At 35.2% G+C, this 27,481-nt stretch overlaps 3 protein-coding genes across 7 annotated transcripts in view; 2 read left to right on the top strand and 1 right to left on the bottom strand.

The window, feature by feature from the left end:
• Positions 1-7,072, top strand: part of cul3a (cullin 3a) — a 37,781-nt gene extending 30,709 nt beyond the window's left edge. For 2 of the 4 annotated variants that reach the window (NM_199691.3, XM_087238827.1), the window contains exons 13-16: positions 1,510-1,644; positions 2,975-3,161; positions 5,501-5,646; positions 6,434-7,072. In NM_199691.3, the coding sequence (NP_955985.2) occupies positions 1,510-1,644; positions 2,975-3,161; positions 5,501-5,646; positions 6,434-6,565 (600 nt within the window). In that variant the 3' untranslated portion in view covers positions 6,566-7,072. Of the gene's footprint in view, positions 1-1,509; positions 1,645-2,974; positions 4,234-5,077; positions 5,647-6,433 lie in introns of those variants that run through there. The other 2 variants (XR_015477550.1, XR_015477549.1) reach the window with 2 other exon arrangements.
• The window catches only part of ftr05 (finTRIM family, member 5), a 393,850-nt gene that overhangs the window by 239,001 nt on the left and 127,368 nt on the right, over positions 1-27,481 (top strand). The window lies entirely within an intron of this gene.
• dhrs12lb (dehydrogenase/reductase (SDR family) member 12-like b) overlaps positions 15,267-27,481 on the bottom strand; it is a 13,565-nt gene continuing 1,350 nt past the window's right edge. The window contains exons 3-11 of one of the 2 annotated variants that reach the window (XR_015479024.1): positions 25,949-26,031; positions 25,553-25,648; positions 25,333-25,414; positions 23,002-23,063; positions 22,673-22,777; positions 19,283-19,373; positions 17,836-17,973; positions 16,426-17,758; positions 15,267-16,385 (exon numbers count right to left, since the gene is read on the bottom strand). Coding sequence is in view for 1 of the 2 variants with exons in the window: in XM_087241527.1 (XP_087097653.1) it covers positions 17,628-17,758; positions 17,836-17,973; positions 19,283-19,373; positions 22,673-22,777; positions 23,002-23,063; positions 25,333-25,414; positions 25,553-25,648; positions 25,949-26,031 (788 nt within the window). In the remaining variant the exon portion in view is untranslated. Of the gene's footprint in view, positions 17,759-17,835; positions 17,974-19,282; positions 19,374-22,672; positions 22,778-23,001; positions 23,064-25,332; positions 25,415-25,552; positions 25,649-25,948; positions 26,032-27,481 lie in introns of both variants that reach the window. The other variant, XM_087241527.1, reaches the window with a different exon arrangement.

The following is a 27,481-nucleotide window of genomic DNA, read 5'->3' as shown; positions in this document are numbered from 1 at the left end:
ATTATGCATGTTAAATTGGGCCAACAAGCTCCAACGTCTACCCAACGAGAGGCATCATGTGGAACACACCAAACTAGCTAGTCAGGCTGACAGACCCCAATGGCCAACTGTCAGCTTTGTGTGTCCCGGGCCTGATCTTAAAGGGATAGTTAATTGAAAATGAAAATTTAGTCTGAATGTACTCACCCCAAAGTTGTTACGTACTCTAATGTATTTGATTATTCTGATATATGATATGACTAGAGAAGATGTTTTGAAGAAAGCTGGAAACCTATAACTATTAAAGGGCTCAACGATAAGGACTGCCCTATGGCCCAGGATTGGGACAGTGCCGCCTTGTCACTAAGGTTTAATTTGCCTGAGAATATTTGTCAGTTGTACTGAATGCATTTTAAGCTTGTGCTTTTTCAGTCTTAAAATGCTACCTTCTCTGTGATGTCGTAAACACCATATTGCTTTTCGGATCCTCTTATCTGATTTGATTTTTTTAAGCATGCTATTTATTCTGTAACCTGGTAACCACCAGTACAGCGACGAGACAGCAACATGGTGACAACATCAAATTATGAGGCTAAAATAAGATGTCTCTTCATAACGTCTTGAAAGCAGACATTTACATGACAACACAAGGGAAAAAAATGAAGCGATTATTTATTTATTTATTTATTATTATTATTTATTTATTATTTTTCACAATTAAAAGGGCAAGTAAAAATCCCTAGAGTTGAACCCTGCATTAATTTATAGTAGGAAAAAACCATAGATCCTTAGTAGGAAGAACAAATACTATGTAAGTCAATGTTACTGGTTTTCCGTTGTGTTCAACAAACAGAAATACATTCAAACAGGTTTGGAGTAAGTGAAGGATGAGTAAACGATAACAGAATTTACAAGTTTTGGTAAACTATGCCTTTAAAACGGTTTGAATCAGAATTAATAGTTGTAAAGGTATTTGTGAAGGATTTATAATATTGCAAAAGTGTTTTTAAATCATGAAATGTCCTCATCATTTTTATTCAAAACACACTTCTCCCCATCTTTACCACATCTTTGCTCTTCTCTGATTGGTTGAACTGTCATGAGGACAACTTGTTGATCTCATGAAATCCATCATTAGTGCATTTTCAAGCTATCACAGTATTGTGATTACTGCTCTAAAACAAATTAATAAAACCTTTTTCTTTTTTGTACACAATATATTTTAATTTGGTAAGCATTTAAAATATTTTGGAGCAGTAAACATGTCAGGCTGAATAATTCTTTGACTTCTGTGTTTTTGAAACAAAGACAGCAGATTTCTTTACAGTTTAAAACGGCATCCTTAGAGATCTTTTCTGCTGCAGATACTGCTGTCCTAAAAAGAATGTAAATAAAAAATCTTACTCATACCTTAGGAAGGGTATTTTGACGATTTTAAAACCCTAACTTTTCCAAACCGCGGTGTACCATAAACATGGTTATCGTCCCATGCCTATCGATGACTGTAAAAGTCTCTTTCTGTGTCTTCAGGAGGACGGTTCAGATGTTGGTGTCGGTGGTGCTTTGTTAACAGGCTCAAACACACGGAAGCACATTCTGCAGGTGTCGACCTTCCAGATGACCATCCTCATGCTCTTCAACAACAGAGAGAAGTTCACATTTGAGGTAAAACCCACCCACCTGTTCCCTGTCACAACTTTTGAGCTTAAAGGGTTAGTTCACGCATAAATTTAAAGGTGACCTATTATGCAAAAATCACTTTTTAAAAGGGGTTTAAACACAGTTGTGTTGCAACAGTCTGAATATAACCCAGCCTCTAATGGTAAATATTAATTAATATTTATTTATTTAAATAATTAATTTATAATCACATATCATAAAAACACTGATATTCTCCCTTTGTAAATGTTATCAGATGGGGAAAGCCCCGCCCATTAGCGACTGTCTTTCCCTTATTAGCATAAGACGTTAGTCTTGTTTTTGAGTCTGCCACTATGCTGACACACAGGCATTTGTAGCTTCGCTCTTTTTTGAGAATAGTAAATCTGATTTGAATTTAAAGCAACAGTCACCAAAATGGCACAATTTGGGTCAAAGCCTAAAAGGGGCTGATCTAGAGAGTTATCAAACATTATTTTTGGAGTTTTTTTAGCTGAAACTCCACATACACACTGTAGGGACATTAGAGACTTATTTTGCATCTTGTATAAAGGGGCATAAAAGATTTTTTTTTAAATTCTGTCATCATTTAATTACCTTGACTTATTTTTTTTGTGCTGAACACAAAAGAAGATATTTCGAAACTATTTGCAACTTTCTTGTTTCATAGTATTGAAGTCGATGAGCAACCAGCATTCTTCAAAATATTGTTGATAAAAAAAAAATGAATGAACCCAGTCCAGAAGACTCGAACAAGCAGAATTTCTTTGAGATGTGTTGGTTAGTCTAAATAAGTCAACGAGTCTGCAAGAGCCTACAGAAGTCTGCATGTCTGAATTTTACACAAGTCTGAATTGAGTCAATGATGTCATGTCTTAAATGTGTTTTTTTAGGAGGAGGGGAATGCTAGCTGGAGATGGATAAAAAATAGCATGTAAATGAAGTAGATGGGTATAAGAAACCTGCTCAGCCACTGACCACGCAAGTTTATCAATTTAAATCAGTTTCTATGGCCTGAATGGATACACAAAGACAACCCGTGCTCAGGAAGCAAAAGGTTTAATGTCCCTCACACCTGGGCTGCTATAGTTTCAAATTAAGTTATATAATTAAAAAAACAAAGAATATAGCTTTACGGTTATATAAATATCACTGCTGATGTGGAATTACATTATATATTTAAGTATTTCCACAATGTCTTCTTTTGTGTTCAACTGAAGAAAAACAAAAAGGTTTAAAACAGACTTAATCATGAGGTCAATAAGACTTTTGGGTGAACTATCCCATCTAAACTTCTTATTTCAAACAATCCACCTGGTTGATCTGTAACCCTCAGGAGATCCAGCAGGAGACTGATATCCCCGAGCGTGAGCTGGTCCGGGCCCTGCAGTCTTTGGCCTGCGGAAAACCCACACAGAGAGTGCTCACGAAAGAGCCCAAGAGTAAAGAGATCGAGAGCGGCCACGTGTTTACAGTCAACGACCAGTTTACCTCCAAACTGCACAGAGTCAAAATACAAACAGGTATTGGGCCACAAGGGGGCGACACTGACTCATAGTGAAGAGATCTTTTGTAGCAATAGTCAGAAATAATAACTTCATTTTAGAAGGGAACTTGTATGCTAGTGTATTGAAGAAGTAGAGGAAATTTTTAGCAGATACATGCATTATTAAATTACTAAATATATTAATGTCTTGTTTTTGATTCAGTAAAATGCTCCATAGGATGATATTTTTAATTATGAACATAACTTCCCTTTGTAATCATAGAAAATAATGGTCCCTTACTAGATATTATTTTATTAAGTTGCTATTTTAACTTGATTAAATTCACTATCTTTTCTTCTTCATTCCTTTAAAACGTGTTTTAACACATTTTAATCTGTTTTTAATTATTTTTATTATTTGTTGTCTTTATTTTTTTTACCTGTTTCTTTTATTCTTGTTTATGTAAAGCACATTGAATTACTATTGAACGTATAAAATGTGCTATACAGTGGTCCCTCGCTTTAACTGTACATTTATTATGGCCTCGCTGTTTTGTTTTGTTTTTTTTCATGCAATTTGACATGCCTTTTTTCTACAGCGCATTGTGTTCAGCGCTCTGATTCGCGCATTGTGTTCTGCGTCCTGACTGGCTGTAGACCACTGTCAATCAACCTCCGTGCCGCGTCTTCTGTACAGTACAGAATGCGTTCAGCTGTCAAATTTACTTAAGTCTTCAATTGTTAGCAGTGTGACTGATATGCTGAACTGTATTTTTGCAAGTTTTCTCCCCACAATGTCGACGAAAAGTTCTGATTGGTCAAAGGCCCCTGCGATGGCAGTTTACGCGGCTGTAGGACGCCATTACGGAATAAAAAAAAATTAAGATCAAATAGTTTTGATCTTTTGTTTCATTCTCTAATACTGGACTTTTTTCTATGAAGGTTTGAACTTTGAGAGTGTTTAAACAAAAGAGAAAAGTGTGAAAATGTTAATGGCTGCCTGAGAAAAGTATATAAAGTGTGTAGTGAGGGAGTTTTGCAGCCTTAAAGCATCTATAATATTTGTAAAAATAAAACCCATAACTGATTGTGAATTTCTCCTATTGCGGGTTATTTTTTTAGAACGTAACTCCACTGTATAAATAAACTTGCCTTGATTATTACTATTTGGTACAATTTTGAATCATGTTAATTTTGTTTTTATTTTAGTTTACAGTTTGCCAATATATATACACATAAGAAATAACATAATATTAATTATACACACACACACATATATATACACACACACTCACACACACACACACACACACACACACACACACACACACACACACACACACACACACACACAAGGGTGGCCAACCCTGTTCCTGGATAGCCACCTTCCTGCAGATTTCTGTTGCAACCCATCTCAAACACACCTGCCTGTAATTATTACGTGGTGTTCAGGTCCTAATTAATTGGTTCAGGTGTTTTTGATATGGGTCGCAACTGAAATCTGCAGGTAGGTGGCTTTCCAGGAACAGGGTTGGCCACCCCTGATATATAATATTAGAGTGATTTTTGAAGGATCATGTGACTCTGAAGACTACAACAATGAAGCTAAAAATTATAAACAGTTATTTTATAGTGCAATAACATTTCACAATTTTAAAATGTGTACTGTATTTTTGATTAAATAAATTAAGCCTCGGTGAGTGGGAGAAGCTTATATTAAAACAATTAGAAATCACACTGACCCTTAAACTTTTGTATGTATTTGTGTGTGTGTGTGTGTGTGTGTGTGTGTGTGTGTGTGTGTGTGTGTGTGTGTGTGTGTGTGTGTGTGTGTGTGTGTGTGTGTGTGTAAGTAAATAAATTATATATATATATATATATATTAGCAAAATGTAAACTAAAATAAAAACAAAATTAACATGATTGAAAATTGTACCTAATAGTCAAGGCAAGTTTATTTATACAGTGGAGTTACGTTCTAAAAACCTAAAATAAAAATTAGTAAAAAAAAAAAAAACTCTCTAAAAAGTAGTAGAGAGTTTACTGTTCTGCTGTCTTTTCATGTAATACATTTTTTAAAGAAATTATTTAGCTTTATTTAGATTTTAGTATTTCTTTTCAGCATGCAGCCTTTTTATCTGTTTCTTTCCTTTTCATATAACATTTGCATGTTTTTTTAAATGTCAGCTTAAATTTCAATAAAAAAATTTTTTCTTTTAATAAAAATTTTGTTTATGAACTAATCTTTTTATCATTTTCAGTAGGAAATTATTATTATTAATTATTACACCAATTATGTACTTGATAAATCCTCTCCTTTGGATTTGAATGTTTGGCATTGATAAAGTTTTTATTGTAAATGAATATTTGTTTCAGTTGCTGCTAAGCAAGGCGAGTCAGACCCCGAGCGTAAAGAGACACGGCAGAAAGTAGACGACGACAGGAAGCATGAAATTGAAGCTGCCATCGTCCGCATCATGAAGTCCAGGAAGAAGATGCAGCACAACGTACTGGTAGCGGAGGTGAGCCTGTCGTAAAAGACTGTAAAAGATATGAAAGTGCAAGGCTAATTATGAAATCCAGGCATAACACTGTATGACAACATTTCAGATGACTGTTCTAGAGCCTACAGCTAATCAATCTGTCAGATTCTGGAGTGCTTCACAGCTCTAAAGAAAAACGTAAATGATAAATGATCTTAAATCAAACAAATACATTTATAGAGATGGTATAAGTATATAATTTCACTCACCTGGGAAATGGAGGTCACATGAATGGTTTGTAAGCACAATTAAGTGCACACAGCATGCCATATCGTCTGATAATTGTAGGAAATAATTCCAAAAAGCAACTGATTGTGTAAAGCCACAAAACAAAAATACGATGTATATGCTGAGTTCAGCGGCTAATCAGCTGGAATGACATGACAGTGACCAGTGAGACCTAGCTGTCACTCAGGTGGCCCCTCCCTTAATTATGCAGATTTAATATAAACAAAACGGATTAGTTATAAAAAAATTCACCCTTCTCACAGTTGTCATGAAGTGATTTTATTAGCTATATACACCAAAATAATTAGTTTTCTGCTCTAAAGTTGACCATTTTAACTGTGGGGTCATTAGAAATTTGCTCATGTTGGAGCCAGAACCAGTGGAATTTCGATGAATTGCAGTTTCAGTTACTACTGTATTAACTTCACGAGAGAGAGTGGGAGGTTGCCGCTTGCTTTTTATATCTATTTTGTTATAATGAAGTTTTAAAATTGGTACCTGCAAATTCTTAATGATCATTTCGGTTGTTTCCTTTTAGGTGACCCAGCAGCTGAGGGCACGTTTCTTGCCGAGCCCTGTGGTTATTAAAAAGCGCATTGAAGGACTAATAGAAAGAGAGTATTTGGCCCGGACGCCGGAGGATCGTAAAGTGTACACGTATGTGGCATAGTGGAACACATGTCTGCACAAAGAGACAAGGAGCGAGCAACATAAAGACAAGAAAAATTACAAAAAAAAAGATTCTGGACTGCTCTTCGCATGGACTGACTGGGAAGTTTCTTTTAACTAAAGATGAACTCTGGGTAGCGGACTTCACTTAAAAACAAAAAGCAAACCGAGAAATCGTAAAGCATTCGATCGGGGAAAATAATCAGGAGGCAAAATAAGAAATCCATAATTGTGTTGTAGATTTTTTTTAATTAGATCACTCCCACTCTTATGAAAAACCTCAGCTTATGAATGGATCCAGCTTTCAGTCTTCTCACCGTTTTACCCTTGTAGAGATCAAAACGAAAAAGAATCCCTTGGGAAAATGTGAATGCACTGCACATGTTGTTGTTGTTTTTTTTCAATACTGTATAAAAGGCAAAATTATTAAAAACCCTAACAAAACAGCCAAAACGTGGCTACGGAAATAAGGCGGAAAACGTTCAATAAAAAATGTTGATATTGAAAAGCTTGCTGATTTATATTTATTTTGATATATTTCGTTTTGGGTTTTCATGGTAACATCGAGTTGTGGATATGAAACAAATGTCGAACATGTCAATATAATTTAATTCTTAGTTTATTAAAGTCTGCATGAACCAGAAGATGCGATCATTTTTTTTTTTTTGGTTGTTTTTTTATTATTATTCATATTGTGACAGTTTCTAGAGAAACTGAATTTTAAATGAGAAAACAGTAGGCGTGGTTTGTTTTTTCTACTGTGAGCTGATTGGATTTAGTAAAGTAGGCATTTCATTCAACAAGATCAGGAAAAGGGTTTGGGGTGAGTTATTACAGCCTAACAGACTCCTCCTCCTCACCATTTCTGTTTGTTGTCAAAACTGTGAGTTGGAGAGGCGTGGTTAAGTATGTAAGCCACGCCCAATACCTCAGGCAGACCAAAGTCTCTTTTAGGCAAGTCATTTCACTCTGTAGCCATCTTTGAAATGCCTCTCGGGCAGTATGCTCGGGCATTCTGTCTGTATGGGGAAACATCAAATTCTCCATAACTGTTAGCCAAGCTTATGATTACATGACATATCTGGAATCACCAATAAAATTAAACAACAACTGTCCTATAAGTTTAGTTTCTAAACGTCCAAATCAAACAAAATCGTCATGTTTCCAGGTTGCCCGAGCTATTGCACATGCACATTGGAAAAGAATGAGATCACGACACCAACCTTATTTATAGTCATATTACACATTATCATCCTCTGGATAATGATCGTCTAATCGCGCTGTTCACAATCAGTAATTCCCAATTTGTTTTTGATGGCGAATGTTCTCCAGAACTTGTTACACGTTTGTAGGCATTTGAGTAGTTGCTGGCATGTGATGTGCATTTAACAGGATGGATTGCACTTTGCGTTTATTTTATACAGATTACAAAACCAAAAAAACTTTGTTTTTTAGTGCACTTAGTTCATTTAAAAGTAGAGATTTCGAGCTATATCAGTCAGTCAGTCTTAATTCATTTCGCGAAGGCAATTTGGTTGCAGCATATAAGCAAATCACAAATAATAGACAAAACACACTAAAATACTCAAATCTACCCTAAATTTAAAAACTTTAAATCTGAGTGGATAAATGAAAGGTTGAACCGATTTGTTTTACTAATAAGAGTTCTGTATTGAATGCCAGAAATAAGAAGATAAACTCATGGTGCATAGTATAAGAATCATCTGACAGAATACTCTTGAGCTTTACTCAAAACTTGTCTATGGTATAACTGAGCCATAGTCATCTGTTTGGATATATTTATATATATGTTTGTGTGTGTATATGTATGTAAATGTAGGTGTACAGTTGAAGTCAGAATTATTAGCCCCCTTTGATTTTTAAATATTTTCCAAATTATTATTAAGGAAAATCTTTTAAATTTTTTTAAAATGCCCCTTTAAGCTATATCGTTTTCTGATAGTCTACAGAACTAACCATCGTGATTCAATACCTTGCCTAATTACCCTAACCTGCCTAGTTAATCTAATTAAGCCTTTAAATGTCACTTTAAACTGAATAGAAGTGTCTTGAAAAATATCTAGTGAAATATTATTTACTGTCATCATGGCAAAGATTAAATAAATCATTTTTATAATTGAGTTATTAAAACTATTATGTTTAGAAATGTGTTGAAATAATCTTCTCTCCGTTAAACAGAAATTGGGTTAAAAATAAACGGGGGGGGGGTAATAATTTTGACTTCAACTGTATTTATTATGTCTTTCCATTTCTGATTGTAATCAAAGCTGACAGATGAAGGGGCGTGGTTAAGCATATTAGCAATACCTAACCAATACCTCAGACTGACTTAATCTGACAATTTAACTGAAAACAAACAGGAAGTGCATTTTCAGGTTTCGATTTTAGATTACAAGAGCAAACTATTGTATTTTTCTTTATGACATGCACAGATGAATTGTTCAACACAAACTAGCAATGTGAGCCAACCAAATCAGTATGGTTAGTTTTGATGTCATCTGGACTTTAAACAAATTGTACACTGTACCATGTGACCGTGACTCCCGAGACGCGTGAAATAAAAAGCAGCCGAATCGCTCTGAGAATTAGACGCTACATCACTATCTCCAATTTCCTGCTATTAAACCTCTAGAAAGCCAGGCTTGAATCATGTGTGGCTCTGCTCCAAACAGAATCAGATTGCTTTAGCAAAGCAGACGATGGCTGCAGCACATGTGCGCAGCGGGAAACAGGTTCGAAGAAAGAGTAACAACATCAGAGAGACTCCCTGATGAAATAAAGGTTAACTCAAAAATAAAAGCAGCAGGGAACAACATCCACAGCCTTGATTTCTATCTGTGTTTACATAGTCACAGACCAAAATATTGATCATATCAGGTATTTTTATGATTATACAGCTGATCTTTTTAAATTAAGAGTAAAATATAAGGTAACACTTTATTTTGATGGTCCATTTGAGTATTAGTAGCCTGTCTGCTTAATATAGGGGTGTCCAAACTCGGTCCTGGAGGGTCGGTGTCCTGCAGATTTTAGCTGCAATTGCCTCAACACACCTGCAAGGATGTTTCTAGAAAGCCTAGTTAGAGCTTGATTAGCTAGCCCAGGTGTGTCTGATTGGGGTTGAAACTAAACTTTGCAGGACACCCGCCCTACAGGACTGAGTTTGGACATGCCTGGCTTAATATGTTAATACTGCTCCTTCTACATACATTTAACTGACTTTAAGAAACATTGCAAGTACATGTCAACTTATACTAACCCCAACCCAACATTCTACTAGTAATGTAATGAGAATTAGTTGACATGTAAAGGCAATGTAACAAACAGACCATCAAAATAAAGTGTGTCCGAATATAAATGTTTTTGATTGATCAGAGCTGCGGGTCATGTTCATTTTAGACTAGCTTTTGAACCGGAAGTTGCTACAGACTTTTATTTTCGAGTGATGTAATTCCAACTAAAGCGAAATATTGAGAAGGGGCGGGGTTTTATTTGTGTGCTCCTCTGTTTTTTCATTCGCAGCCAACTAAAGCTGCGGTCACATTAGAGTTTGATAATGAGAAATGTTATCATGCGGCGCTGCGAAAAGGGGCGGGATTAAACAAGCTTATTAGACAATTTTAAAAGCGAGCGATTGCTCCATGTTTTAAATTTATGTCCAGAGAGGTCGTGTTTTGATCCTTGACGGGTCTCTCACGCAGTCAAGGAATGCGATTTCAGAGTTCTCCAAGCTTGAACTTTGCACTGCAGCAACCTGCGAAACTTGACGCATGACCCTGAGTTTCCGGTCTGACGCATTCACGTTCGTATGAATGGAAGTCTATGGGAGGAAAAGCCCAGTGTGATCGCAGCTTAATAGTTGGAGGGGCGTGACTAGGCATATTTCACTCAATCTGACACTCAATACGCTTATTTCACTCGGCTGCCATTTTAAAACACGAAAGCGAGGCTGTGGTGGGAAAAAACCCGGAAGTATAGGATCAGCACTGTTAACATAGCAGCAACATACTGTGGACTACAACCTCCAGCTGTTGCCGAGATTTCAAAATGCAGAAATGGTGTAAACATCACTTTAATGTCATTTAGTTCAGTTTAATTTAAATAATTAAAAGCATATTAGGCAGAAATAACTGTGATTGGCTGTGAAGGTCATCATTTCACCAGTTGTTACAGATTGCAAATACAGATAGACAAACATTGGAGCCGTGAAGATCAGTCGATTCATCAGCGGATCGCTCGTCTGTGTTTGCACTCGGTAAACAGTGGTGGGTGAGCTGATGACCTTCTGCCAATTACAGTCATTTCTGTTGAGCACGTGAACACAGTGGCAAATCAGTGCTGTTTAAGATTGCCATCATACAGTGCCTTAAATGTTAACGGGAAATGGACAGTTTTTTTTTTTTCGTACCGAAAATTTGTATCGTGGCAAGTCTAATATAGTTAAAGTATTAGTTTATTAACTTAAGTTTGATAAATGGCATCTAAAACGTGTGTTTAGGAAAGAAAACGTTAGCTAACTAGTGCCATTTCTCTTAACTTAGCTGAAAATGAGCTCCGATATGCCTTTTTATTTTCGCTATTCATTCAGAACGGACCTTCGGGTCACTCGGAAGGCGGTGAAATTATAAGTTTGTGTCACGTTCTCTTTGCTGATAAGATATACAGCCAGGTACTTAACATTCCTCTGTGACTCAGGTGATACTTTCGGGTTTCTTCCCACCGCAGCCTCGATTTCCCTGTTTAAAATGGCGGCTGCATGAAATCAGTCTATTCAATTGATCTTTATTACTAAAGAGCTTTTAAAATGTAGATTGTGTCAAATAAGCTTAACATCGAAGTTCTAGTCGATTGAAACGGTGTCAGTCCAGTTTTCAGAGTTGAAGTTACTTCAGTAGAGTGTGGTTTTTCACTGCTGAAAGTCCAAACACTGAAGAGCAAATCCATTGATGCGCAGCGCCACAAGTCCCAAATCAAGTAAGCCAGTGGTGACAGTGGCGAGGAACAAAACTTCACCAACTGGCGAAAGTGAAGGGAAGAAAACTTCAATGAGAAACCAGGCTCTGTTGGACATGACCATTTCTTCTCTGGCCAAACTTCTTGTGTAGAACTGCAGTGTAGGCACCGGGGTTGCAGAACGCTGGACGTCCATCATGGAGAAGCTGCAGGTGTGAGTAGGTTACTGGCGGGAGTTCAGGCTGGCTCATGAGATCAATGCGTCTCAATTGAGCATTGAGACTCGTCTGTCAATGGGGTCTTTCTGTCTCCAGCTCTCCCACTTGTTTGATTAAATGAATAGATGATTTGTTCAATCAAGCAAGTAGACATTTTATGAAAGGCTCATTAACTCAAGTATTTTGTTCACAAACTGGTTCAATTAATATGACAGTGTTCTGAAATGGTGGAATAATTGATTAATTTTGTATTACAGTATCCTGTATTATCTCAGTATTGTGATTAAGAGCTAAAGTATTTACTCTTATTTACTTCTAGGGCCATTTATATTGAAGTTGATATTTAGCCTCACCATGTTGGTGTTTTATATTCGGTGAGCCTGTGTGAATTGTAGCCTCAGTTTCCTGCTCTTAGATGACAGAAGTGGTACCCGGTGTGGTCTTCTGCTGCTGTAGCCCATCTGCCTCAAGGTTGGACGTGTATTCAGAGATGCTTAGCGGCATACCTCAGTTGTAACAAGTGGTTATTTGAGTTACTGTTGCCTTTTCATTAGCTGTACCAGTCTGGCTATTCTCCTCTGACCTCAACAAGGCATTTTCACAGAATTGCCGCTGACTGGATATTTTCTCTTTTTCAGATCACTCTCTGTAAGATGGTTGTGTGTGAAATGCCAGTACATGTAGTATTCTAAAATACTCAGACCACCCCGTCTGGCACCAACAATCATGTCTTGATCACGATCTTCCCCATTCTGATGCTCATTTGAACTGCAGCAGATCGTCTTGACCATGTCTACATGCCTAAATGCGTCGAGTTGCTGCCATGTGATTGGCTGATTACAATTTTGAGTCAATGAACAATTGGATAGGTGTTCCTAATATATTGGCCGGTGAGTGCATGTTTAAACTAAATTACAACATCTATGCTGTAAAAGGAACCCTATAAAATACAAATAAAATAAAAAGTCACATTAACCTTTCACGTTTATTACAAAAGGAAAAACACTAGCTGTGCATACGCCCTATAGAAACTACATTAAGGTGAGCCTTAGTGGATGTGCAGGATTTACTGTTTTAAAAACTAACATGGTTGTTAAACAGACCTTTGTGATAGCAGGATATACAACTAACACCAGTCTACACAGTAGTAAGATGATAATGTATGTTGATGTTTTGTGAATGTGCGTCAGTGTGAGTGATGAATCATTTAGCAGCACCGGAAATGAAGCATTTACATGCGCTTCACCCTGTCAAGTGAGGCCGCTGGGAGAAACACTCACGGAGAAATAATGACGCAGGTGCTTGTGTTTATTATCAATTCAAGAGGCAAAATTGCAGTTTATGAACAACTTGCTATCTAAGTTGTGTTAACTTTATTTTTATGTAACGGAAGTTAATCTGAAGGTTATACAACAAGCGTTGTGTCGGTCACCAGCCATACAGGATGCTTTTGTTAGTATTTTGACTGACAAAGTCAAAAGCCCATTTGTTTTTGTTTTATTATTTATGAGCATTTGGCCTTTATGGGAATGTAGAGTGTGAGGCAATGGGAGAGAGACTGGAATGGGAGCGGAAAATAACGCAGGTCACACATTTATTTATTTCATTATTTTTCGAGTGAAAGTTTCTCTCTATGGAAGGTAAATCCTGCCAATTTTAAATAAATCAAATAAACATTGGAAATAAAAATCAGATTAACAATTTCACTTTAAAACACTGTTCGTGTAACCGGTTCTGCGTTGTGTTTTCTTTGCTTTATTAAGGAATAACCCGTCGGAGATCTGCAGTTGTGACGGCTCTTTACTCACTGGGAATAAATCAAAAAGCACAGCTTTTACAGTGTGTCTTCTACCTTACAGCTTTTCTCTCCCATGCATAATCAGTCCAGAAAGGGAAGAGGCGGAGAGAAAGATAGAACAAAACTCCAAACAATATTAAAAAGTGACAAAACATACCTGGGAATAAATCAAAAAAGCACAGCTTTTAAAGTGTGTCTTCGCCCTTACAGCTTTTCTGTTAAAAGTAAAGTGCAATGCATTTAGCATTCACATGCTTTAGTTAGGCTAAAGTCAATCAAAACTTCAATTTAAGTGATGACACAAAAATAATGAAATATATGTGAAAATAAAGGTATAAATATTATTTAAACATGAAAACTAGCTATAAAAGTTATTTATAAAGTAAAGATGATTAAAGATTAATTGGAGCTTGGCAGACACCCAGAAAGGGAAGAGGCGGGGCGCAAAACAGGAAATTAAACAGTGTGAGCTCCCTTACAAATTTAAAGGAGAAGACACACACTAACAAACACCTCAGGTACACTTACTAACACATTAGATAAAACACATATTTTGTGTAATTCTATACTTAAAGCGAATAATAATTTTCATACCTGTTACACTCGCAAAATATCTGACAAAATTGAAAACGAAATTATTTAATTTTAATTTTCACTTTGACAGCACATCGTCCCTGTCAAATTGATAATTAGTTGCCAAATGCCAATTCAACATTTCATTTTCACTGCATTTCCACGTCAAGACAAGCCAATATTAAAATAAAAAGCCAAACTGAAAAATGAAATGCAAACACAATTTTTACAAAGCATGTTATTAATGTTCACGCTATAATAGTGACACAATTAAATGAAAATGTAAATTTAAGCTTTCCTTTTATTGACACTTTTTCATTTCAGTTTTCATTTTCGATTTCATTTTCAACTTAAAGTTGTTTTGATGGATGGGAGAGCGTGAGTTACTAGTGTAAATACAGTATAACAAAGGTAAAATGGTAAAAACTGTTAGTCAGCTTTGACGTGAACCAGCTGCTGCATTGGTACAGCAAGAGGAACAGGGGACACAGGAGGCCCGCAGCAGGAGCCCCAACCCCTCACCCCAAAAAAAAAGAATCTGGAGCTGTTTAATTCTAAATAAACAATTAAATGATCTGTAATATGTATGATTATTATTTACAAAAGATAAATAGCATACATTAGCAGCAAATAATTTAGCAAACAGTTTAGATTATTAAAATTAATAGTTATTATAAAGAAATAGAATCAACTTATCAAATAAATCTCATTCTTTTTTTCTCCTCCGTATAAATTTTACACATTCTGATTAAGGAGCAACAAATGAATATCTCTTTTATTTAGGTTTTTTCTTTAATTAAATAACAGAGGTGTCACTTTAAAAATGCACACATCTAACGTTATAATAAATAAAAGCATTCGACTGCTTTCCTAACATTTTATATACAGTAGGACAAAATTAGTTGTGTTTGAAAAAAAAAAAACCCACCAATATCGACATCTTTAGATGTTATTATTATTATTAATTATGTGTGTATGTCTATTTAAACACGCACCCAAAACCCAGACTTTTGTATGTACATAATCGGTTTGGGAAACAGCTTCTATTTATCACTATGGAGCGCATTTCACTGACAGTCACGCATTGATATATGATTGAATAGGAGGGGCAAGGACACCTGTAATGAAAAGAAAGGGAATACTGCTGTTTTTATATTTATTTCAAAGTGTTTTCATGCCTAAATAAAGCGAAAGCACAGAAAAGACTCACATTTAAGAGCAAGGGATGTCCCCTGGTAGTTTGGCGGTATGGGTTGCATATAGGGAGGATCGCCTCTTTAATGTTTATTGCCACCCTTTATAGAAAGATTGAAAATATGGTAGAAATATGGGAAAATACCTTTACGCGATAAAACTGTGAAATACAGGAGAATGCCAGGAAAAATGGGGGTGTTGACAGGTATGATTATTCATTTATGTTTGTTAGTTAGTCAAAAGAGGAATTCTCAGTGGTTCAAGCTGCTTTTATTCAGACACAGACTCACTTTTCAGTCAAACATGGATAAAACCACACCCTGACCTACTTTTGTTTAATGTTAATTGATAAAACACACTGTCACTGTATCATATTTCTAAGGCTTCACTGAAGCGTATCTAATTATACCTTTTCTTATCGTTAATACCAAGCTGAATTCTCAAAACTGTCTATAAATGAAATTGAAATATTGATATATTTTTTTATTGCTGATGTTTAAACAGCTGGTAACAAAACCTTCGCTGAGATGATCAGGCTTTTCCCCATTCGTCATTTTATTGTGTATGCTCTACAATAAAAACCATGATAATAAAACTCACATTATTTTATATTGGAATATATAGAGTGACAACTGATATTATATGCAGGATCTTATTGATTATTTTTAATGACTTATTTTTGTTCATTTTAGGCATCTAAATAAAACTAGGGGTGTTTTTTTCTCCCTCATCCATATTCTTACTCATATTCTTACCCCCTCTCCCTCCAACACACACACAAAATCGCTCTAGTTTTAATAGTACAAATGTAGCATTAATAGTACTTGTAGTTTCATTCTGTTATTAGTTGTTACGGTTAATAACTTCCTATTTCATATAATATGGCAATTAGCGTAAATTTCACCTAACGTTACTTGTTCAATTGTTAGTAAAAATACAATTAGAGAGCTCTTTAATTTTATTCTTACTAGTAAAATATAATTAAAGAGATCTGTAATTCAATTCTTACTAGTAAAAATATGATTAGAGAGCTTTTTATTCAATTCTTACCAGTCAAAATACAACTAGGCAGCTCTTTAATTCAATTCTTACCAGTCAAAATACAACTAGGCAGCTCTTTAATTCAATTCTTACAAGTCAAAATACAATTAGTGAGCTTTTTAGTTGAAATTTTACTTGTTAAAATACAAGTAAAGATATCTCTAATTCAATTCTTACTAGTAAAAATAAAATTAGAGAGCTCTTTTACTCAATTCTTACTAGTAAAAATACAATTAGAAAGCTCTTTAATTCAATTGTTACTAGTAAAATACAATTAAAGTGATCTGTAATTAAATTCTTACTAATAAAAATACAATTAGAGACCTCTTTTATTTAATTTTTACTTGTCAAAAGACGATTAAGGAGCTCTTTATTCAATTCTTACTTGTCAAAATACAATTAGTAAGCTTTTTAATTCAATTTTACTAGTAAAAATACTGTTAAAGATATCTTTAATGCTATTCTCACTAGTCAAAAGACAATTAGAGAGCTTTTAATTCCATTCTTACCAGTAAAAAAAAATTAGAGAGCGAAGCTCTTTTAATAATTTTTACCAGTATGATTAGAACTTTTTTTAAATTAAATTTTTAAGAGTAAAAATATAATTAGAGAGCTCTTTAATTCAGTTCTTACTAGTAAAAATACAATTAGAGAGCTCTTTTATTCAATCTTTACTAATAAAATGCTATTAGAGAGCTCTGTAATTCAATTCTTACTATTGAAATACAATTAGAGCGCTCTGTAATTCAATTACTTTTAGTGAAACTAGAATTAGAAAGCTTTTTTTTCAATTCTTACAAGTCAAAATACAATTAGAGAGATCTGTAATTTAATTTCTACTAAAATTTAAAAGCTCCTAAATTCAATTCTTACTAGTAAAATACAATTAGAGAGCTTTTTTATTCAATTCTTTCTAGTAAAATACAATTAGAGAGCTCTTATTCAAATCTTGCTATTAAAAATGATTAAATAGCTCCTTAATTCAATTCTTACTAGTCAAAATACGATTAGAGACCTTTTTAATTAAAACCTTTGTAGTAAAAACACAATTAGAGACATCTGTAATTTAATTCCTACTAAAAAAATACAATTTGGGAGCTCTTAAATTCAATTCTTACAATTAATAATACAATTAGAGAGCTCTTTAATTCAGTCCTTAACAGTAAAAATACAATTAAGCTAATTTGGCTTGCCATAATATCATGGTTATATTTTTTTAAATGAGTTTTGTTTTAATCCTAAATACTGTAAAACATCTGAAATCTTTATATATTATCTCCCTCTGAGTGTTTGACAGATATCGCCAAAGTCTCCAAGCAGCGCATAAATGCTTTGACCTCCTTTCGAGGGCTGTGTGTCCAGGCCAGCGGCAAGTGGACAGAAACCGGCTGACGATCTGCAACAAACAAACCTGTTAGACTGAAACGCATGACAGCAAAAGTGAGTTGTTAACCAACGCACACATACACGTACCTTGGAAGAAAAGGCCACTGGGAAAGGTAATAGTGACGCGCGACATGGCGAGCCAGATCAGTGTATCTGAGCTCTGCTCCGCTGAACGCAGACGATCCCGCATGAGCTGATAAAACTGAGGCATCGCAGAGGCGACAGCTGAACACACAGACAAACAACACAGACCATGAGGGATGAGACTGACAGGTATGCTTCTAAAAACTGTGTTATATAATGTTTTAAGAAAATAGTAGTACTAACTCCTACTGTATACCAATGGAAAAAATTATATATTAGAATTATTAGCCCCCTGTGTTTACCCCCCTAACTTTTGTGTAACGGAGAGAAGATTTTTTTCAACACATTTCTAAATATATTAGTTTTAATAACTGATTTTTTTTTATCTTTTCCATGATGACAATAAATAATATTTTACTTGATATTTTTCAAGATGCTAGTATTCAGCTTAAAGTGACATTTAAAGATAAAAAAATCCATAATTTTACGGTAGTTGGGGTGCCGGAAATGTAGAAGGTTTGTAAAATGACCAGCCTGATCTCACGAGAAAATGTAAGTATTTTACGTTTTGGCAGTTTAGTAGCGTAAGAATTAGCCACTAAATGAAAAAGTTACGAATTGCCGTGAGATTGTGTTAAAATAACGGATAATAAATTACAGAAATTTACCAGAAATTTGAATTTTAAGGATATTTCTGTAATTTAATATCCGTTATTTTACAGTATATTTCTGTAATTTAACAACTGTTATTTTACGCTTTTTTTCATTTTTTTTAACGTTTTTTTTCCCGGAAATACATGAAACTGTAAAATTTTGGATTAATTTTTTTTTTTTTACAGTGTAGGTTAATTAGGTTAATTAGTGCACTAAAGGGTGTCTAAATTTGTTCAAAAGCAGATGATGATTTTTTTTTTTCAAATATTTCCCAGATGATGTTTAATAGAGCAAGGAAATTTAAACAATCTTTCCTAAAATATTTTTTCTTCTGGAGAAACTCTTTTTTTTTTATTTAGGCTAGAATAAAAGCATTTTAAGGTCAATATTATGAGCCCCTTTAAGCTATTCTTTTTCGATAGTCTACAGTACCAGCCATTGTTATACAATAACTTGCCTAATTACCCTAACCTGCCTAATTAACCTAGTTAAGCCTTTAAATGTCAAAATATTATTTACTGTCATCATGGCAAAGATAAAATAAACAGGGGGCTAGTAATTCAGGGGAACTAATACTTCTGGCTTCAACTGTATATATAAATATAGGGAGAGAGAGATACACACACACATTTAGATCAAGTGTATCAATAAATAATTGCTGAATAGCAGCAAACAGTACATGGTGGCAAAAAAAAAAATCTGTTGGTAAACAAAGTGATTATGCTATTATGTGGATAATTACAATGCCAAATAAATCAAGGATATTACACTTGTTGACTTTTAAAATGAGCGATACCTGGAGTGTCGGCCCACCCGGGGTGCATCACAGAGAAGTGAATTTTAGGATATGCTTTCGCCCAGAACTCTGTCATCACTACCTGCTGCCTCTGTGGACACACAAATGCATACACACACACTAGCTCACGCACACATGACGAGTGTTTAGCGAAAGGTCATCATCATTACTGCATCTGATAGTGTTTAATGGAGACGCCACTGCTGGAACTCTGTGTCACCTGTTGCCTGGCAACAGCGGAGAGAATTGTAACCTTCTCATCTCGGTTTAACACAGACCCTTCATGACTTTTCATGAATAAAATTATTCCTTCTCTAATCTTTCTCACACATTATCCCTGCAAATTAATTCAATAAGAAAGTGTCTGCAAACACTTGACTGAAAACAGCCACAGATGGTAAATCTGAGGCCTTTTATAGAAATTATAGTTGCATATCAGGTGGGCTTCCATTCATTAATTCATTTATTTTCATTCGGCTTAGTCCCTTTATTCATCAGGGGTCGGCACAGCGGAGTGATCTACCAACTTATTCAGCTTATGCTTTACGCAGCGGATGCCCTTCCAGCTGCAACTTAGTACTGGGTAACACCCATATACTCAGCAATCACACACATATACTACGGTCAATTTAGTTTATTCCATTCAGCTACACCACATGTCTTCGGACTGTGGGGGAAACCGGAGCACCCAGAGGAAACCCACGCCAATGCGGCGAGAACATGCAAACTCCACACAGAAATGCAAACAGACCGAGCCGAGACTCGAACCAGCGACCTTCTTGCTGTGAGGCAACAGCACTACCTACTGCGCCACTGCGTTGCCTTTTCTGGACTTATATCAGGTTTATTTTATACATTAACATAACACATATCCATACAGCAGTGGATATCAATGTTTATCCTGTCACAATTGCTGTGTGTGTGTTAGCGCACAACTTTATAACAACATTGTGTGTGACTCATCGTTGAAGAAGACTTAAATTAACCTCACAACAAATACATCAAATAATCATTGGACAAGTTCTTACTGTAGTAAGCGAGATCTGCTTCATTCTTGTCTGTCACTGTGCTGTTCATCTATGTGAAGGCTACACACATCAGAGTAAGGGAGAGATCTCTATGGCTCTGACACGCACGTGGGAATGGTGGGCGGGGAAAATCCAGCTCATTTACATGAAGGGTACAGGCAACAAAAACAGCTGCAATGTCATAACAGCTCAGATTTCCCAGATTTAAAAATGTATATTAAATAATCTGATGGGTGTTTTGAACTGAAACTTTACAGACACGTTCTAGAGACACAAACAACTTCTAAATATTGAAGGCCACGTATTTTTAAGGTTTGTAAAATAGGTGGCCTTTAAAGCAAAAAGTTTATTCACCTTTTTGAAGTAAAGTCAACTTGTCAATTTTAACGCAACTGTTTTTTTTTTCTCACTTTATAAGGTAAAACCATCTTAACGCAACCATTTTACTCACTTTTTTATGTTAAGTCAACTTGTCATATTTAACCCAAAGGGTTTACTCAAATTTTTAAGTAAAGTATCACTGTTTATAGTTCAGTTTTTAAAAACACTTCACTCATTGTTTACATGAAGTTACTCAGATAATTCATGCAAAGCCTTATGACATGTAGAAAAAAGGTGAATAAACTTATTCTTGGCGAGTCGTTGTCTAATGTTCTGTTCACTTTTCCCATTTTTTTTGCCCCATTTTTGAAATTGCTGTTTGCTCTTGTTTTCTATTCATTAAAAGTACTTGCTACTCATGGATCTGCCTGTCTTCTCATCCCACCCTCGCCCACGTTAAAACTGACCGTAAAGGATTCAGCTGCAAGTCTTCACAGTGAGCAATTAAAAATAATGATGATATACAGTTGAAACCAGAAGTTCACATAAACTCTAAAAAAAAAGGAACATAACCATTAAAAAAGAAAATGTCTGATGGTCTAAACGTTTACTATTTTAGATCGGTTAGGATTTCATAAATGATTTACATTTGCTAAATGACAGAATAATGAGAGAATTGTTTTAGAGAATTTTTTATTTACAAGACAGTCAAAAGTTTACATACATTTCCTTGGTATTTTTTTAGCGTTGCTTTTAAACTGTATAACTCTGGTCTAATATTTTGGGTATCCTTCCACAAGCTTCTCACAATGGTTTGAAGGAATTTCAAACTCTGGCACAAATTTTTTATAGGAATAAGATCAGGGCTTTGTGATGGCCACTCCAAAACATTTACTCTGTTGTCCTTAAAGCACATTTTAACTAATTTGGCAGTATGCTTAAGGTCATGGTCCCCTTGGAAGACCCATTTGTGGCCAAGTTTTAATTTGCTGGCTGATGTCTTGAGATGTTGTTTTAGTATTTCTACATAATGTTCTTTCTTCATGATGCCATCTATGCTGTGAAGTGAACTAGTGCCCCCAGCAGCAAAACAGCCCCACAACATGATGCTGCTGCCCCCATACTTCACAGTTGGGATGGTGTTCCTAGGCTTGTAAGCTTTCGTCTTTGTCCTCTAAATGTAACACTGGTCATTATGGCCAACCAGTTCAATCTTAGTTCCACCAGACCACAGTACATGTCTCCAAAAATTAGTTTTTTTCCCAGTGTAATTTAGAGAATTGTAATCTGGCTTTTTTTGTTGATTCTGGCTTGTTGATTTTCTCATGTTGTCACACAAGGAAGCAGTGTGTTTGAGGTTTTCCTTAAATACTATTTTACGGTTGTGCCTACAATTAACTCAAATGTTGTCAGTTAGCCAATCAGAAACTTCAGAAACCTTGACACCATCATCTGAGCTTTTTCGAGGCATAATAAACTTAATGAATGCAAAAAGTTATAACAAATTCTCTAAAAATATCTCTCCTTCCCTTTCAGAAGGGGCGGGGGGGGGGGGGGGGGGGTCAAAATGGTCATGTTCTCTATTGTGTTTATTGTTGGTCAACTGTGGTAGCATCTTTTAATTAGGAAAAAATATTTTATTATTATTATTACTATTTTTTTATTAAAATATTTGCTCTTTTATTGATAATTTTTCTATGTTCCTTTCCTATTATGTGCTTATTGCTGTTTTTACTGTTTAATGCTCATATCATGTGTTTATTTTCTCTCTGTAAAGCACTTTGTGCAGCCCTGTGGCAGTTGGAAACGTGCTATATAAATAAATAGAACTTGAATTTGAATGATTCTGCATTAAGCATAACAGAAACAAATTTGATAATCCAAACTTACCTAAAAAAGAAAAAGTTTAGTCACATTACCATCTGACTTTTGTTTTAAAGGGTTATGTGCCTTTTTATACAGTGTATGTAAACTTCTGGTTTAAACTGTACATACAAAACACTAAATAACAAGTTTGACCAGCAAATTGCTACAAAAATACCTTGTTCTGTGCGTATACCATGGTAGCATCAAACTGAGCTCTCTCCGTCTGCAGGTCATCTGGGTTTAGTTTTTGCACCAGCATCCCTCCTGACGACACCGTGATCTACCAGACACATTATTATCATCATCACACATAATATAACAAAATATACCACAACATCAGAGAGAAACAGCAGCCTCTGTAGATCTGCACCAGTATAAACACATCTATCATAGCTTGTGTCCAAAACACAATAACTGTCTGCGTCATCACATATGCGATGTGAAAGAATGCAAAATCATTTTTAATAAATCATATCACTGAGATTAATGTAATTTCACACTCACAACTCGGGGGTCCCTGCTCTTCTCCAGCAATGGAATCAGACATTTAGTCAGAATGTAAACACCTGCAGTAGACAAAACAAACAAATACTAGCATGCTAAACTCACTGCTTTTAAGGCAATTAGCTGACTTTACTTAAAAAGTGATTAAACCTCTTGCCTTAAAATTAAGTAAATGAACTGTGTAATGAGCTGTACTTTAAATGCAATGGGCCTACTCACTTTTTAAAGTAAACTTAACTATATATTTTATTGCAGAATATATATTGAATAAATAGAAATATGTCCCAAGAAGTCATTGTTTACAGTAATTTTACAGCAGCTAATGGAGGTTAGCTGTTATAAATTCATTATAAACCACAGCTTCATGCGGTTTATTGCTTTTATAAAATGCTAATAAGCAACTGTCATAGGTATGTTTGTTATGTATTTTACAACAGCTTTGAACGCAGCTCAACCAATCAGAATCAAGGACCAGAACTATCTGTTTTATGAAATAATAATATTCACAATCATTCAAAATGCATTCAAAAACATTAGAAGTTGTTCAGCAAAGATATTAAACTTGTTTTAAATGTTGCATTGGCAACATTTTGAGAGCATTAAAGACTGGATAACTTTGAGCATATGGAAAGAGCCTTGCCAGTATATTCTTACAACATTTCCTGCAAGCTGGCATCTAACCAAGGGTATTGGTTGCAAAGTTTTTCTCTGTTCCACAGAGTTCATTTCCCTCAACAGAAGATAAGGTGTGATTGTTATAAAACCCCCTTAGCTGATATAAATTTACTGTAAATTATAGCTTCATTGGGGTATATTGCTTTTATAAAACTGTATATAATTCCATGTAATAGTAATGTTTTTTGATTGTGGCATTGTTACCAAGTAGTGGATACAAGTGATATGTAAGACTGAAGTGTATTTTACAACCGCTTTGAACATGGCTTTAAAAAAATATATAGTTGAAGTCCAAATTGTTAGCCCCCCTGAATTATTAGCAACCCCCCCGCCTTTTTTTTCCCCCAATTTCTGTTTAACGGAGAGATTTTTTTTTAACACATTTCTAAACACAATAGTTTTAATAACTCATCTCTAATAACTGATTTATTTTATCTTTTGCCAAGATGACAGTAAATAATATTTTACTAGATATTTTTCAAGACACTTCTATATAGCTTAAAGTGACATTTAAAGACTTAACTATGTTAATTGGGTTAACTAGACAGGTTAGGGTAATTAGGCAAGTTAGAATAGTTTGTTCTGTAGACAATCGGGGGGTGGGGGGTTAATAGCTTAAAGAGGCTAATAATTTTGACTCTAACATGGTGTAAAAATTTATAACTTGCTTTTATTCTAGCTAAAATAAAACAAATAAGACTTTCTCCAGAAGAAAAAATATTATCAGAAATACTGTGAACATTTCTTGCTCTGTTAAACATTTGGACAGATGTTCTGCTTAAGTTATTACAACCCCAAATGAGAAAACCATGGGACAATATGAAAAATGCAAATAAAAAAAAAGTAGTGATTTCTAAATTTTTTTGATTTTTTTTGGACACTGTTAACATAGGGCTTTTTTGGCTCAGTACAGTTTTAACTTGCATTTGTGGATGTATTGTGGTACATGAAAAAGGTTTGCCAAAGTAGACCTGAGCCCATGTGGTGATATCGCTTATAGATGAATGAAGAGTCTTGATGCAGTGCCACCCGAGGGATCAGAGATCATGGTAGTTCAGCTTAAGCTTTTGTCCTTGTCATTTACGCAACGAAATTCCTCCAGATTCGTTGAATCTTTTAATGATGTTATGCACAGTTGCAGGTGAAATATCCAAATGTCTTCCTGTCTTTCTTTGAGGAACATTGTTTTTAATCATTTCAATAATTTTTCTGAAGTATTTGTTGGCGAACTGGCGATCTTCAGCCCATCTTTGCTCCTAAAGGACTAGACCTTTCTTGGATGCTGCTTTTGTACCAAATAATTACATTCAGCTGTTGACATCACCTGTTTCAAATCACATCATTATTTAACTAATTTACCTGATTTCAAGACCTAAATTACTCCTGTCCCAAATTTTTTTTTGCATTGTGTTGCAGATCTGAATGACAGGAAAAGATGTATATTTACAAATGAAATGAAGGTGACCAGACAAAAATATTGAAATATTTTGTCTTCATATTGTCTGCAATGAAAAACAAGTCAAATTAAATTAGGAAATAACTGCTTTCTTTTTTATTTGCATTTTCCATACTGTCCCAACACTTTCTGATTTGGGGTTGTAGAAGAGCATTCATTAAGACCTTACCAGAACATTCAGAGAACTTTCGGCATCTTACCAAGTGTATTGGTCGCAAAGTTCTTCTCCAGTCCATCAGAGTTAATTTCCCTCTGGTTCACCATACATCCGGCATTATTGATCTGATGGGGATTAGTGTGAGAGACAGAGCACAGGATATTTCTTCATCTGTCCTGCACCTATAACCTTTATATATATATATATTCAATATACTGAGGTATGATGGGAATCTTCAAAAGCAGCTCTCTTGACACTCATACCAAAACATTGAGAGATGTGTGCTCCTTCTTAAAGGCCTCTGCGAACTCCCACACCTTTCTGGACTCGGAGAGATCCAACACATGGACAAAAACCATCTGCAGTACATCAGAAATATGAGCAGAGAAAGATTATCATTTAGGAGTCGCAAACTGAAGAGCAAGTGGTGGGGGGGTGGGGTGTGTTGAAACTTCACAAGGGGAAATCTGAGGTTTACATTCCATCCTATAAAATAGCCTTTAAACACTACTGATTTTCTTTTATTTCTTGTCATTCAGGCGGTTCATTCTGCTGTGGTGACCCCTGATAAATAAGGGACTAAGCCTAAGGAAAATTAATGAATAATTTCTTGTCATTCAAACACTGAAGCTTTGTCAGCAGTAATTAAAAATACTCACAGTATTTCCACTTGCTGAGACTATTTCTTCTCTGGCTCTTTCAGCCTTCTCTTTGTTTCGGCAGACAATATGGACAGTGCCGCCTTGGAAAATAAGAAAAAAATTCAAGGAGCTTGTTGAGAAGAGGTCAGTGTTTTACAATTTTAGTGTTTACCTATCAGTTAGATTACTAGCAAGTCATTGCAACATGATGAAATACATCAGAACAAATGATAATGCACCAAATAAATGCAACAATTATAAAAATATATTTTACATGAGCAAAACCATTCACATTATATCTAGAATAAGAAAAAAATGTAGTTATTGTTATTGTCATTCTAAATTACAGAAAAACACAAAGGAATACAAATAGCTCAGTTTGGCAATGAGAAACTATGCAAAGATTACTTAATAGTGCACTGAAGATCATTCTGCTCTCCAACTGGGGTAAAATGCTAAAATCCAGGTCAGCAATTTATATTTTTATTACGCAAAAGCTATTATATTGGTAAAAACCTTTGCAACAAAGGTTTTATATTTTAATGTAAATTCTTTTTAAAATTCTAATAACTAAAGAAGTTCAACATTTTGCTTTGTTTTGCTTTATACATTTATTTAAACATCCTTTTTAAAAAAAATGTATTTAAGCTTTCCTTTAGCCAGGGGTTGTAATAAATTGGGGGCTCGTCCGGGATTTGAACCTCTTAAAATTTATATATATGAATTCACTTATGAAAAGCACTTTAGAGTAACATGCACATGTATGATATATGAAATTGGCAATAATTTAGTACATTTCATGTCATATATTCTGTCAATGTTTCACGATAAAGTCTGGTGATATCGCTGAACTACGTGGTTGAAAAAGATTATGCTGTAATTAACTCCATAATGTGTTTATATGACTGTAAACCCAGCTAACAGGAAACATTCTCATAACTTTGGGTAACTGTTCTCTCAAAGTTATCCTAAAGCGTTCTTGCATAATGTTTGTAGAAAATTTCCTCAACATTATCTGCAATTAATAATTGTTCAAAAAATTGGGAACATTTTAAAAATGTTAGCATAACCTTTTTTTAACTTTATTCAATTACTTAACTTAATGGGAACGTTAGGAAAATCTTCTTAAAACATTAATATAATAGGGAATGGAGGGTTTTAATAACGTTATAAATGACATTATCGAACGCAGGGAGAACTCCACACAGAAACTCCAACTGACCCAGCCGAGGCTCGAACCAGCGACTTTCTGAGAGGGTGCTCGCTGCAGAGCCATTTGAGCAGAGCTGAGCTCCAGCGAGGGTGAGCATGAGCTCTCGTTCTGCCTTCTGTAAGCTGTTTTAATGCGTACACCAACCCCACCCCTAACCCTACCCCCAGTGACATCACTCGTAGAAGAAGTGCAAAAAAGGTGGAGCTCAAGCTCAAGCTCCCCCTCGCTGGAGCTCAGCTCGCCCAAATGGCTCTGCAGCGAGCACCACTTGGCACTTTCTTGCTGTGAGTTGACAGCACTACCTACTGCGCCACTGCGTCACCCTTATAACCAAACAA

This window comes from Danio rerio, chromosome 2 (assembly GCF_052040795.2).
Source record: "Danio rerio strain M-AB ecotype USA chromosome 2, GRCz13ab, whole genome shotgun sequence".
In the NCBI taxonomy this organism is placed as follows: Eukaryota; Metazoa; Chordata; class Actinopteri; order Cypriniformes; family Danionidae; genus Danio; species Danio rerio.
Note: the sequence above shows the minus strand (reverse complement) of the source record. Positions and strands in the feature narration are given on the sequence as shown.